Source organism: Gymnoscopelus microlampas (genome assembly GCF_963454915.1).
Source record: "Gymnoscopelus microlampas genome assembly, chromosome: 5".
NCBI lineage: Eukaryota > Metazoa > Chordata > Actinopteri > Myctophiformes > Myctophidae > Gymnoscopelus > Gymnoscopelus microlampas.
The window spans coordinates 53,863,954-53,878,429 of record NC_139942.1 but is presented as its reverse complement, the minus strand read 5'-3'; the positions used below and the strand labels follow the sequence as shown (position 1 = coordinate 53,878,429).

The following is a 14,476-nucleotide window of genomic DNA, read 5'->3' as shown; positions in this document are numbered from 1 at the left end:
TCAAGTACATTTTGATACCAATACCTTTGTACTTTCACTCAAGTAAATTTCGAATCGCGGACTTTTACTTGTTGTAACAGAGTATTTCTACATTGCAGTATTGATACTTTTACTTAAGTAAAACATTTGAGTACTTTTTCCACCACTGGATGGACTGTAGGACGGCCATTACAGCTGAAAAAAAAAGACACAGAAAATACAGTACGTCTTCGGCTACAAGAACAAACAACTCCCGAAACCAAAAGGCTCATCGATGGTCCGTTTATATTTTTTTGGAGCAAGTTGCAATCTGTTCGAGGCAATAGAAAGATTCACAAGTTTTTCTCTTTAAAACACGTTTTTCTTTGTCTAGCAACAAAAAGGTTACCGACGTTAATATCTCCATACATACAGCTCTTACAGTATGTCAAGGTTTTTCTCTGCCTACGGTTCACAAAGGACGTTATAACGTTTTTTTCCAGATGCTTATTTTTAAAACAAGTAGGATTATGTTCAGTTTTTTCCATCCAATGTTTTTTTCAGTGGTGGGGGGGGGGGTGGGGGGGTAAGAGAGAAGAATTGCATCATCATAGTTCATAGATCTTTCAAGCATCGGAGGGTGACCTCTAGGACTTCTAAACATCTTGTAGGTTAGGGGAGGACCAGGGTCTGCTGCTGTATTGTCACCCAACGTTTTTTTCACAACTCATTCTCTTTCAAAAGTTTCACTAACGTGCCAAACGCTCAGTATATCAGATCGACTGCAGGGACAACATACTACATGCATACACCTTGGTGCACTTTGATGCTGAATTTCAATACAAAGACCAATTGATCAGAATGGGGAGGGGAGTAATAGGTCTGTCACAATCATTACATAATCGTCTAATAGCAATTATTTGATATAATCGCAAACATTTTTTGCATAATCTTCATAATCGTTTCCATGTGGAAAAATGAATGTTCACACATTTTTAAATATAAAACATAACAGAAATATCTGATCTACAAGCTTACAACGCGCGTTGTAAGCTTGTAGATCAGATATTTCTGCTATTTTTTCATACAGCCAAAAAATAGTTTTCGGCTATTTGAAAAAAAAAATCAGCAATTCTTTCGACCGAAAATGTTTCGGGCTTTTTTTCAATAGCTGAAAATGATTAAATATGTCAATACATATCTGCCCTGTGCAATTTTTGATTACGAAGGCTAAAAATTCAAACAGAAATAAAAATGTTATTCATAATATTCCGATGTATGTTCAATGACCAAACACGCAATGAAATCGTTAATCGCAGTTATTTGAGTGACAATTCATCGTCAACATACATTTTTCATCGTGACAGCCCTAGAGGGGCGGGGGAGGGGAGGGGGGGTTTTATAAGAAACTCTAATATGCCTATCATGCATGGGGGAACAACACATGTTTAAAGGAGATCACCCCCCAAGTGTGTGTGTGAGTGGTTTTATGGGCTTGGGGCAGGGCGTCATTTTGTCAGGCTGGTGATCAATGGGGAAGGGGGGTTGGGGGGGTGGCGGGGGGGTCAATTAACATTCTGTAAACACTTTCAGATATTTCAAATATTAATGTATAGCACAGTTTTTTTTTCTTCTCTCTATACAGTATTATGTTCAGTCAGTGACATCTTGGATTAGCCGGGCCCTGGTCGCCCCCGCGCTACGTTAGCAACAACATTAACTACACAAAGTCAACATTTTTCAGTGTGAAGACCAGAAAATAAGATGTGAACAAAATTTCCTACATGTTTCGTTGTCTTTTTTTTTTTTTTTTTTTTTTACAATTCCATAATGTTGCCGCTATAGGTGACATCCACATCTGCACATAAAAAGTATATATATTTATATTTATATAATATATATCCATACTCTATTAACAGCTTTGTCTACCATGAACTTAGAATTGCCACCCATCTCCGAAAAAAAAAAAAGTTATTTTTTTTGGGTTTTTTTTTTTTATACTTCGAACATTGATTATTTTACAACACAGAAATCATCTAATTTTATACAACTTTGGAGGAAGTGAGGCTCCGCCCTTTTCACAGTCAACTCCTCCGTCCACGTTTTTGTTCAAGTCCTTGGTGCGGTTTAGACAGTTAAGAGGTTTTATCCCAGTAAAACACAGTTTGTTTAAAAAAACAAAACAAAAAAAATAAAACAACAACAACAACAACCAACAAAACAACGCATTTACAAACTGGCATCATTTTTAGAACCCATGACGTTCTGTGTTGAAATGGAAGCCTCATCTAGAACTCCCCACAACCTTTAATTACTTTGACCCTCTTCGGCTCTTCAGCAGGAAGCCGGGGGAAGTTCACCCAAACGTTTGGCACGGTTTATCTTTTTAAAAACAGACAATTAACACAGTTTTTATACTCAGAGAGAGGGCTCGTTGGAACACAATGGGTGTCGTCGTGTAAATATGGAAAAAGTTTGCCGCCAACAAACTAAAGCTAGTGTCGAGAAAATGTGAGGGAAATGAGCTTTGTGTGGGATGTAGAAAAAGGCGCAATTGGGCAACTCTTAAAGGGCCAGTTCACCCCCAAAACCGTATAAACCTCTCAGGCCATATTTTGGCAGGTATATATGTTTGTCTGTCCATGTGCTGCACAGTAAGGAGTAATAATAATAATTATTACTTATAATAAGTCTATCTGTAGGGCAGTGGAGAAGCACTCAATATACATATCCACATTTCAAATCATTTTAGCAACCCACTAAAACCCATTCTGTGTCAAAAAAGCTATGATTATGAGATTTTGCATGGTGGTGGGTTTGTGTGCGGATATCATATGTGTGCGTGCGTGTGTGTGTGTGTGTGTGTGTGTGTGTGTGTGTGTGTGTGTGTGTGTGTGTGTGTGTGTGTGTGTGTGTGTGTGTGTGTGTGTGTGTGTGTGTGTGTGTGTGTGTGTGTGTGTGTGTGTGTGTGTGTGTGTGTGTGTGTGTGCGTGTGCATGAGTGTGCGTGGGGTGGGGGGGTGGTGTGGGACAGAGTAAGTGAAACTGACCCACAAGCGGCCTTATACACAGAAAGTAGTGCAATGTATAGTACACAACGCCTCTCCCATAATGTACATCAAATACTATACAACCAGAGTAATTGAGAATTAAAAAAGTTGAAATAAAAAAACTCTTACAAATGGCCCAAGTTCTGGAAGTGTTTCTCTTTGCCCCCCCTCCCCCGAGGAGGAGGAGGGGGGGCCATGACACAGAAGAAGCCCGGGAAATAAATCAAAGTTTTGTGTGTGACAGACAACTATTATTCCTATAGCTGTATGTTGTGCTTCACATTTACTAAAACCCCATGTTGTACTGTACTTTATGTCACAGATTTTACACTTTTCATCTTGCTTGCTTCGCGTCGTCGTTTTCAGCCTCAATAAGACACTGGCCACTACGCTCCACTCTGATAGGCTACCGTCCCAGAACCTCTTCACTGCAACCTTGCATAATTAGCCTGCCTTCAATCCATCCAACCCTCCCTCCATCCCTCTCCATTCATATCTCTCTCTCTCTCTCTCTCTCTCTCTCTCTCTCTCTCTGAATTCCAATACCCCAAATCTCGGCCACTCGCTCACTCACACTCGGTCATTCCAGCATGGCGGTGTTACAGTGAAATTGGTGAACTGCTGAAATGTGTGACCATCTTGTGGACTTCACATAACGTCAGCGTCCGAACGTTAATCATTGTGGTTTGTTTATTAGCAGAGTTCAACCTATAGCGGTATCTAGGCCACGTATTTAAAGACCTCCGTGTAAGTTACATCTTGTGAAGTCCACAAGATGTTCACATATTTCGGCAGGTCACCAATTTCACCGTAACACACCGCCATGCTGGAGTGACCGAGTGTGAGTGAGCGAGTGGCTGAGATTTTGGTCTCTCTCTCTCTCTCTCTCTCTCTCTCTCTCTCTCTCTCTCTCTCTCTCTCTCTCTCTCTCTCTCTCTCTCTCTCTCTCTCTCTCTCCCTCTCTCTCTCTCTCTCTCTCTCTCTCTCGCTCTCTCTCGCTCTCTCTGTAGTTCTATGTCAGTCTTTCTTTTTCCTCGCCAAGTCCTTTCCAACATTCCAAACACACGTTCAACGCGTTTCTTTCAAAATAAAAGTCCTATTGTGGTGTTGGTGGTGGTGGTGGTGGTGGGGGGGTTTGTTTCGCTTGTCTATCAGCCTCCCACCAGCACCCAGCACAGCGCCCCCACCCCCACGCCCACCCACCCATTTCTCTGCTAGCAAACCGTAACACTCACGCTCGCGCCGAAGGAAAAATGTGTCTGTTGGTTTTGATGGTGGTTTAACATGCACATGCATGGCCGCTCCTCTCTCTCTTTCTGGTCCTTTTTCCCATCCTTTCACCCCCCCCCCCCCACACACACACACACACACACACACACTCCAGTTCCTCCTCCTCCTCCCTCTAGACCCAGGAGTCGGGGGAGGCCGGGTAGTGGCTGGTCTCGTAGTTGAGCTCGCTGTAGGGCCGCGAGGCCGAGTAGAAGTCCACGTAGTTGCCGGTGGACTTGAGGCCCTGCAGGTGCATGTTGATGTCTCCGCCCTGCGGCGGCGGGCCACGCCCCAGGGTGCCCACCTGGTGCACCTGGTCCTCGTAGAACGCCTGCTCGTCGTAGGGGCCGCCGATGACGCCGCCGATGATGGCCGGAGGCGGGTTCTGGAAGGGTGGGTAGGGCTCCGAGGGCATGCCCTGAGAGGACACCTAGTGGACACACACAGCACAATGTATAATAATAATAATAATAATAATAATAATAATAATAATAATAATAATAATAACAACAATAATAGAATAGAATTGATCAGGGGTCTTCAACGTTTTCAGGCCAAGGGACCCCCTAGCTGAGAGACAGATGAAGCAGGGACCCCGTACTCTATATTGTATAAAATTGTGTTTCAGATTAAAGTTATTTTTTACTTAGTCTGCTCTTTTTTCCCTCTACACCTATAGCCTCTTTGCCAAAAATAGCAGATCTACGCGCTGCGAGGCGTTGTGAGCTTGTAGATCTGCTATTTTTGGCTAATGTTCCCCTCAGAAAAGGAATTCTAGGGTTCAAGTGGTTAATGTCAAAAAACTAAATCCTATCACACAAAGATTTGGCGGACCCCCTATAGTAGCTCTGAGGACCCCCTAGGGGTCCCGGACCCCCTGTTGAAGACCCCTGGAATAGAATGGAAGCTGATGATCAGAGGAACCCAACAATGGAAGACAATTTACCCACAACAACCCAAAGCATTTCCACTGCTTTTAATAGTGCTAAGGGTGCCGGTGCGGTGTGTAATTCCATATTCTGACCATATAGTAAACTTCCAAAGTGGATAGACCAAAAATAAACGTCATTTATTAGCTCAAGGCTGCTTGTTTTGATGGTTCAGGGAGCATCCATAATGTTATGCATGAACATTCAAGCCTCTGCAGCTCCACCCAATCAGCAATCAGCAGCTGTCGCAGAACTTCACTCATGCTCAGTGAGTTGCCGTCGGGTAAAATCCTTTTAAAATAGCCGATCTACAAGCTCCCAATGTGTCACAATGCGACACGTCGTGAGCTTGTAGATCGGCTATTTTTAACACATTGATTGCCTAGATCGAGTTAACTCGATATTAGGTATTTTCATTGGTTTAATCTGTGATCGCGCGGGTCTGTTTATTTTTCATCAGCACTTTCGTTTTACACTTACGTCACACTCACCCGGAGCCGGATGTATAACGCAGATTTCGTTTCCGGGTCACATTGTTTTTCTCCGGTCATTTTCGGCCAGAATAGGGAAAAACACGGTTTTTCACACGGTATAAAATACAAACGGACAGCTCAACTTCTATTTTCTTTGGTCCGGGTGACTAACAGTCATCGTCGTCGTGTAATCACATCGTTTTCAGGCCGATCTGGGGATCAGGGATTGTCGAAAACATAACATCCGGTGAATGACCGGATGTGACGTGGGCCTGTTTGGGAGGGGGCGAGCGATGTGATCAATGTGTGGATTTGCTGCTCTCTACTGGTGGAACTGTCGTAGTGCTTAAAACCACAATCAGAGAATTTATTTGAATGAAAAATGACAAAATATTATTTTTTTTATAACACGCAAATCGCTGGCACAGGGGTGAGTACATTATGAATAAACTCTGGCAGTCAATGTGTTAATTGTTTTTTTAAATAATAATAAAAAACGAACCGTTTAGGATATACAGTTCCCCCCCCCCTACAGCTACGATATATATACTGTATGAATGAAAACAATGCCTTTACCTGGTTATACTTGAGGTCATCAGTCGGGGAAACGTACGCTCCTCTGTGTAACGTTGAAGACCCTCCAGAGATTTGGCCTGCGGGGAGAGAGAGAGAGAGAGAGAGAGAGAGAGAGAGAGAGAGAGAGAGAGAGAAACAAAATGAACATGAATCAATGTCAGAATATTACAGAAGCCCTGTCTTTAACCTCCCGTAAACACACACACACACACGCACACGCACACACACACACACACAGACACACACACACACACACACACACACACACACACACACACACACACACACACACACACACACACACACACACACACACACACACACACACACACACACAAAGCTACTGTACAAGGAAAGGTGCTGAGCGTAGGCAGGACATCAGGGAGTTTACCACCAACAGGACACTTAAGTTCAAAACACGGATTATTTTGGTCCTAATAATAATAATAATAGTAATAATAATAATAACAACAACAGTATGGTGAACAATAACGTCTGTGAAAACACAGACATCCAGGACTAAAACATACATAAAGAATTATCAGGAAAATGATTAGACATTTTTGGTGTGATTAATTCACTGAAAATTAGTTTTTTCTACCAACTGTTTTTTTCATGAATATATTCACACAGAAGGTGAATATTACTGCCGTGAAGGAACATCATTTGTATTCAGAGTAAATATTTCTGAGCTTCTGCACTGTGAATAAAGACACACACACCCGTATGAAAGAGGCATCAACTAGTACAGGGGTCTTCAACAGGGGGTCCGGGACCCCTAGGGGTCCTCAGAGCTACTATAGGGGGTCCGCCAAATCAATGTGTGATAGGATTTAGTTTTTTTTACATTAACCACTCCAGCCCTAGAATTCCTTTTCTGAGGGGAACATTAGCCGGAAATAGCAGATCTACAAGCTCTCAACGCCTTGCGCTGCGAGGCGTTGAGAGCTTGTAGATCGGCTATTTTTGGGAAAGAGGTGTCGAGGGAAAAAAGAGCAGACTAAGTAAAAAAAATAAAAAATAATCTGAAACACAATTTTATACAATATAGAGTAGGGGGTCCCTGCTTCATCTCTCTTTCTCAGCTAGGGGGTCCTTGGCCTGAAAACATTGAAGACCCCTGGACTAGTATATGAATAGTTTGATGCAAAAATACTCTCCGGCACATTTCGTATTGTTTATTCATGCAGTAAGTGTCGCTAGGTTCACCCACTAGAACAAAGTGGTTGGTGCAGGGGTCACATATTTGTAGCCTATACCTGCCCACCATCATGGAGTTTGGATTTTCAGAAAAACAGCTGTAACTCAGTTTCTGTTTTTTGCATTGAATACCACCCGTTTTCAGCGGGCCACGGGGTCACCAAAAGCGGTCGAGTTTTGTGTGCAAAGCTGACATTTTGACCTGAGGGTGGCAAAAATAGCAGAGCTACAAGCTCATAGCGTGGCCACAGAGTGCCGAGCTTCGAGCTTGTAGATCTGCTATTTTTGTTAATAGCCAAAGAAAAAAAAAATGACAGAGATGCATTCCCCGGTCTTATATGGGTTAAAAGCAGCAGTTATAGTTAAGTGGAGCAGGGTGACAGAGAACAGAATGGGAACAGAGTTATAGGAGAGTAGTTGGGGGGAGAAAAGGCACAGCTGGGAGGTTCAGCAAGGAGGTCAAGCATCTCCGAATCAAGCCCTACAAAAACACTTCCCTGTGGCCTCCGCACTGTAATGTATATCTGAACTAGACATTTACATTTATCTTTTCAGACTTGTACTCACTGTAGGCTTGACCTCGATTAGTCGAATAGTCGACAAATCGATTGAGGGAGTCTGATTCGACCCTCAGTCGAATCATAAAAAAAGTTCTAAATAGGATATATATCATCATTTATTGGGAGAAACCAAGCAATAATATGTTAAATCAGACATTAAGCACCCCCCACCCACAGCCCAAATGGAATGATCTTCTATTGCATAATTATATATTTTTTGCATGATTCGGCTGAGAGATTGGCAGTCGAATCAAACTGATTCGACTGCCAATATATAACTTTGTTTTGTTGCATGATTCGACTAACCGGCGACTATAGGCAACATTTCGACAATCAGATTAGATTATGTAAATTCTTAATTGGGGACAGGCCTGATTCACTGTAATGTTCATCTAAACAAGACAATTACATTTATATTCAGACTTGTATTCACTGTAATGTACATCTAAACATATGCTTCTCTCCCGGATGGTTTCCAGCTCTTCCTTTGCACAGACTGTATGACGGAGAGCGTTGTGAACGTCGTGTGAGTCAACAGTCTGGCTCTAGAGACTAAACACATATAGAACAGATTTGGGTTCGAATCCAGCCACCCAGCCACTGATGTGCACGTTCATCTTCACACTATACTGTCTGCCTGAGTTATGCTTTGTCACGCCACGGGATCGAGCGGCAAAAAACAGCAGACCTACAGTACGTACAAGCTCACAATGTCTGTAAAGGTGTGTATTTTTTACAGTGTGTGTGTGTGTGTGTGTGTGTGTGTGTGTGTGTGTGTGTGTGTGTGTGTGTGTGTGTGTGTGTGTGTGTGTGTGTGTGTGTGTGTGTGTGTGTGTGTGTGTAGATTAGTAAAAAGGGGAGAAGAGGTGTGACGTTTCCAAAGGCCCCCTGGGCTGAGTGACTACTGTATGTGTTTATGTGTGAATGGCAGTGTGCAGTCAAAGTGTGTACTGTATACTGTGTGTGTGTGTGTGTGTGTGTGTGTGTGTGTGTGTGTGTGTGTGTGTGTGTGTGTGTGTGTGTGTGTGTGTGTGTGTGTGTGTGTGCGTGTCCTACCCGCCATGGCATCCTTCCTGGAAGTGTGCTCGCCCTTGTTACCATGGTAACTGGCATTGCCCGTCGACTCGTAGTCCGCCTTCCTCTCCTTTAGCGCCATCATTTCCCTGGGGGAGGCGGGAGCACTCACTACACACACACGCACACGCACACGCGCACACGCACACACGCACACACACACACAGGCGCGCGCACACACACACACACACACACGCACACGCACACACACGCACATGCACACACACACACGCGTACACAAATAAACAGTCATTAAGTTAATCATCAAGAAAAACTAATTGTGAGATTCAACTGGAGGGAGACGTTTGTAATTAAATGACTAGTCACATTACTTTGTGTCTCTCTCTCTCTTTATCACACACACACACACACACACACACACACACACACACACACACACACACACACACACACACACACACACACACACACACACACACACACACACACACACACACTGCAGTCTCTCTCTCACCCTCCGTTGACCAGCATCCATCTGAGACAGAGTAAATATTGCATTAGCGTTGCGTCTCTGCTGTCACTGGTTTACAGTCAGTGTTGCCATGTCCGCTTATTATAAGCGACTTTGGGCTTGTTTTTCTGTAAAAAGTTACAAGTTGCTTGTAAAATATTGGTAGTTTTTTTTTGGGCTTGTTTCTAGTGTAGCGTAGTTAGTGTAGTAAACCATCATGGACCCCTAAATGAGTACATGTATGTAATTGTCCGCGCAATCATCATCTGATTTTTTTGTTGTTGCCAGATTTGTGTTGTTAAAATATTTCACTTTTTTGGTGGGAAAATAGCAGATCTACAAGCTCACAACACAACGCATCGCATCGCGAAACGTTGTGAGCTATTATATTCTTGAACAGTGTCATTCCGTACATAGACAACTGGAAAACCCCAAAATCCGTGCATAGCCGCCTCGCATCTCCTCCATTGTGACCAAACCATTTCGGAGGCGCGCAGTCTCAAGGGAACTGGAGCCACGCGAGGGACCACCGAGCTAAAGCCAGCGAGTTGCCGTCCCGAACGTTGCAACGTTCGCTTGAGCCCAGGGACGTGCACATATAGACTCTAGGAGGTGCTACAGTACCTGCCCTTTTCCCTCTTGACCAGACGTGCCCTTTTGAAAAAAAGAAAAAAAACTTTTTTTTCCCCCAGTTTACAGCAGGGGTCTTCAACAGGGGGTCCGGGACCCCTAGGGAGTTACTACAGGGGGTCCGCCAAATCTTTATGTGATAAGATTTTTCTTTTTACCATAACCACTCGAAACCTAGCATCCCTTTTCTGAGGAGAACTTTAGATCTAACTTTAGATCTACAAGCCCACAACGCCTCGCAGCGCGAGGCGTTGTGGGCTTGTAGATCTGCTATTTTTGGCAAAGAGGTATAGGTGTAGAGGGAGAAAAGAGCAGACCAAGTAAACAAAAAAAAGTATAATTTACTTGAGCACCTGCCCCTCAAAATGTCTGTGCACGCCACTGCTTGAGCCTACTCAGCGCCGTTTGAGTTATGCACCGATAGGCACAGAATCGTACATGTTGTTGTGTGGGGACTGCTCTGCTTCCGGGTTTTTCCGCGTTGCAACTGGTTACGCCCACCGTGGAACTCGCCGTACATATGCACGGATTTTCGGGTTTTCTAGGCGACTATGCACGGAATGACGTGCACTATAGGTCCGTGCAATGTATACTACATTCTGTGAGATCAGGCTGATTGGCCAGACAAATACTGTGGGCTCTTGCGTTGTCATCTTTCTTTCTTTCTTTCTTCTTTTTCCTTCTTTTGTGTGTGTGTGTGTGTGTGTGTGTGTGTGTGTGTGTGTGTGTGTGTGTGTTGTGTGTGTGTCAAAACAATTTGATTTGACCTCCAATTTTAAGGTCATAATTCGATTTTCGATTAAATGTTTTTTTTTTTTACACCACGCTGAAAAACAAGCAATTAGACAATTCTAATCCTGGTGGCTTTTGCAGGTTAGGGGGGGGGGGGGGGGGTCGATTCAATGACAAGATAATGAGTCAGCACGTGTTTGGTCCTTTGGTGGAAAACTGGCTATTGATCGTGTGTGCCACATGGCTCAATAGCTATAGTCTACTGTAATACTCAAGTCATTATCCCACACACACACACACACACACACACACACACACACACACACACACACACACACACACACACACACACACACACACACACACACACACACACACACACACACACACACACACACACACACACACACACACACACACACACACACACACACACACACACACACACACAGCCCCGCTGGGCTAGTTGTCCTCTGCCTTGCCCGTCTGTTTGTTTGTCCACACGGGGATCAGTGGACGGCTTGTCCCTCCTCTCTCTCTCTCTCTCTCTCTCTCTGTTCTAACTGTATCATTATCCAACTTGCAGCGGTTCATTTGGTCATTAACCCATTAAGACCGGGAATGTGTCCGTGTAATTTTTTGGATATCTTTGGCTATTCAAAAATAGCAGATATACCATAGCGCGGTACCGGGTGTCGCGCTATGAGCTTGCAGATCTGCTATTTTTTTTAAATCGTGTTAATTTGTGCAAATCTTTGACTATATATATATATATATATATATAAGTGAACATTTTAACTCAAATCTTTGCTTCTGGGGATTCTAAATCTCAAACGGTTTAAAAAAAAAACTTATGTTGCTATAATATCAGTGGTGCTTAACACTTTTTATGTCAAGGACCCCCAAAATTATATGTATTTGGCCACGGACCCCCATCTCCAAATATTTCGTTCCAGGGACCCCCCCAAAAGCAAAGATTTAGTTAAAGATGTTTGCTTTAAAAGAAAATACATATTCAAAGATTTGCACACATTTTTACAATTTTTCTAAAATAGCAGATCTACAAGCTCATAGCGCGGCACTCGGTGCCGCGCTATGAGCTTGTATATCTGCTATTTTTGAATAGCCCAAAGAAATCTTAAAATGACAGAGATGCGTTCCCGGTCTTAATGGGTTAATGTGGTGCTGCGAGGGGGCCGGGCTCCTAAACCCTCCAGTTCAATCCCCTCTCCGCACCGCATGCACAAACGCATCGAGCCAAGGCTCATCGGCCTCATGGCGCTTTCTCCATTCGTTAACGATTGTTTAAACGACTGCAGTGTGGATATTATGTGTGAACACACACTCCTTAGAGACTTCAGTCCTCCTCAGAGGATAGGATACGGTTTTTGGGGGGTTTAAACGGCAACGCAGAGTTCGATATCCTGGGAGGGATGCAGGGAGTAGTGTTGCCAGATTTTGCGAGAAAAACAAACAACCGGGTCTATGAAAACAAGCCCAAAAGAAGCGACTAGGCTGCATGAACAAACAAAGTTTGTCAAAATCTGTCTTTTCTTTTTATTATTCAAGAATAGCGAATATACTCACGAATGTACACATGGGCAGATATACAAGCTCATAGTGCGGCACACAAGCTTGTAGATCTGCTTTTTTTTTTTATCGGGAAAATGTGAGCCAATCTTTGAATATATATTATTTTTTAAAGCAATTATTTTTACTCTAATCTTTGCCTCTAGGGATTCCACAAATGTCTTCTAAATCAGTTTTTTTGGAAAAATAAAATTATGTTGCTCTATATTATCATTATAGCACAGATGCGTTCCCGTTCTTCAGAAAACCTTGAGTAAAAAAAATATGGCCTATCCTTTTTTATACACTCTCAGAGATAACAACTTAAATGCTATTTATACGATATAAATTGTTAAAATAGCTTGTCTACAAACTCACAATGTGTGTGATGCCACCCTGATGCATGACACAGCACCTTTACCATGACACTGCACCTTTCACATGACACAGCACCTTTCACATGACACAGCACCTTTACCATGACACTATGGTGTGCAGATGGAGTGAGACGCTGCAGTCAGAGGGACTCACCTGATCGATTGTTGGGCGAGGTTCTCACGGGAGAGATGGACGGCGTGCGGGACGACGAGTACGGACGCTGTCTGTCCCGCTCTATCGTGGAGGAGGAGCCTACGAAGTGGTACTGGGAGTATCCATCCTATAGGAGATAAATGAGTGAGTGTATTCAATACATCAACTTAAAGGAGTAGTTCACCCAAAACATTTCTTATTTTCTATCAATTACACACCCCATGAAGCATTGAATTCATGGAGTTTTTTTTTGTTTTTGTCGCAATCTAAGCCAATAATTTGATGACCGTCGGTCTCTCCGGTAGGAGACACAAAGAGTCAACTTTGAGTCTCCTACTGGATACATTAGCATCTTTCCGCCGGTCATCAAATTATTGGCTCAGGAATGCAACAAAAACTAAAACAAATCCATGAATTCAATGCTTCATGGAGTGTGTAATTGATAGAATATAAGTCATTTCCCTTTACTATCCCTTTAATTACATTTCTAGATGTCTCCTTTCATTATTCAACACATTGTCAGTAAAGTACCTTCTTGTAGAGGCTGCGGAGGTCCCTGTACTGCCACATGCTGTTGAGGACTTGAGAGGCAGCCTTCACAACCTTAGGGGTGTGCCTATAGAACAAACAGGGAGGAATACATTGTGTTTGTACTTTGTGTTTTGGGCCGTTATCTATAGCAGTGGATATAATGAGGAACACCACTCAACACAACATGACAGCTCAGAACTACTGTAGTGTAGTGTAGTGTGTGTGTGCGCACGCGCGCGCGCACACACACACACACACACACACACACACACACACACACACACACACACACACACACACACACACACACACACACACACACACACACACACACACACACAGGCTTTGCTCAGGGCTGATAAGAAGAGAATGAACTTGAAAAGAACAGATGGGAAATATAATAGAGGTGTGTCAATACAGTAACTGCATCGATTCAACTTTATCGATATGCACACAGCGACATATCGTATCGTTTGACTTTGTATCGTATCGTATCGTTTTGCAATGCAAATAATCGATTGTATCTATCGATACTAAGTACTTGTGCGTTGTATTTAGCCATTTAAAAAAAAATAAAGAAAGAGAGGTTTTATTACTTTTCCAATCCATATCGCTTCACTTGGTCTATAGATAAATGTGTGTAATCTGTGTTCATGTCAAGGTGCCAGTTTGTCCATATGTGTTCAAATACAATGTCCATGTATTTGCCAGAGAATCACTGTGTTTACTATTTATATCCATAATAATACCATGTTCCCTTAAAAAAACTGCATTTTCCACATGTTTCAATTTTTTTTGCTAAATAGTTACTCTATCGATTTTAAATCATTCAATAGTATTGTATCGTCAATCATCAGAATCAGAATCAGGTTTATTGTCACATCACAGGTTTACAAGGTAAAAAAGTGGGTGAAATTCGTTTT

The 14,476-nt window shown here is 42.9% G+C and overlaps 1 protein-coding gene across 3 annotated transcripts in view; it reads right to left on the bottom strand.

The window, feature by feature from the left end:
* Positions 1-4,409: 4,409 nt before the first annotated feature.
* The window catches only part of ctnnd2b (catenin (cadherin-associated protein), delta 2b), a gene marked incomplete at both ends in the record, with an annotated part of 257,135 nt that continues 247,068 nt past the window's right edge, over positions 4,410-14,476 (bottom strand). For all 3 annotated transcript variants that reach the window (XM_084058604.1, XM_084058605.1, XM_084058606.1), the window contains 5 exons: positions 4,410-4,706; positions 6,255-6,331; positions 9,071-9,199; positions 13,023-13,149; positions 13,554-13,638. In XM_084058604.1, coding sequence (XP_083914730.1) covers positions 4,410-4,706; positions 6,255-6,331; positions 9,071-9,199; positions 13,023-13,149; positions 13,554-13,638 — 715 coding nt within the window. The remainder of the gene's footprint in view (positions 4,707-6,254; positions 6,332-9,070; positions 9,200-13,022; positions 13,150-13,553; positions 13,639-14,476) is intronic.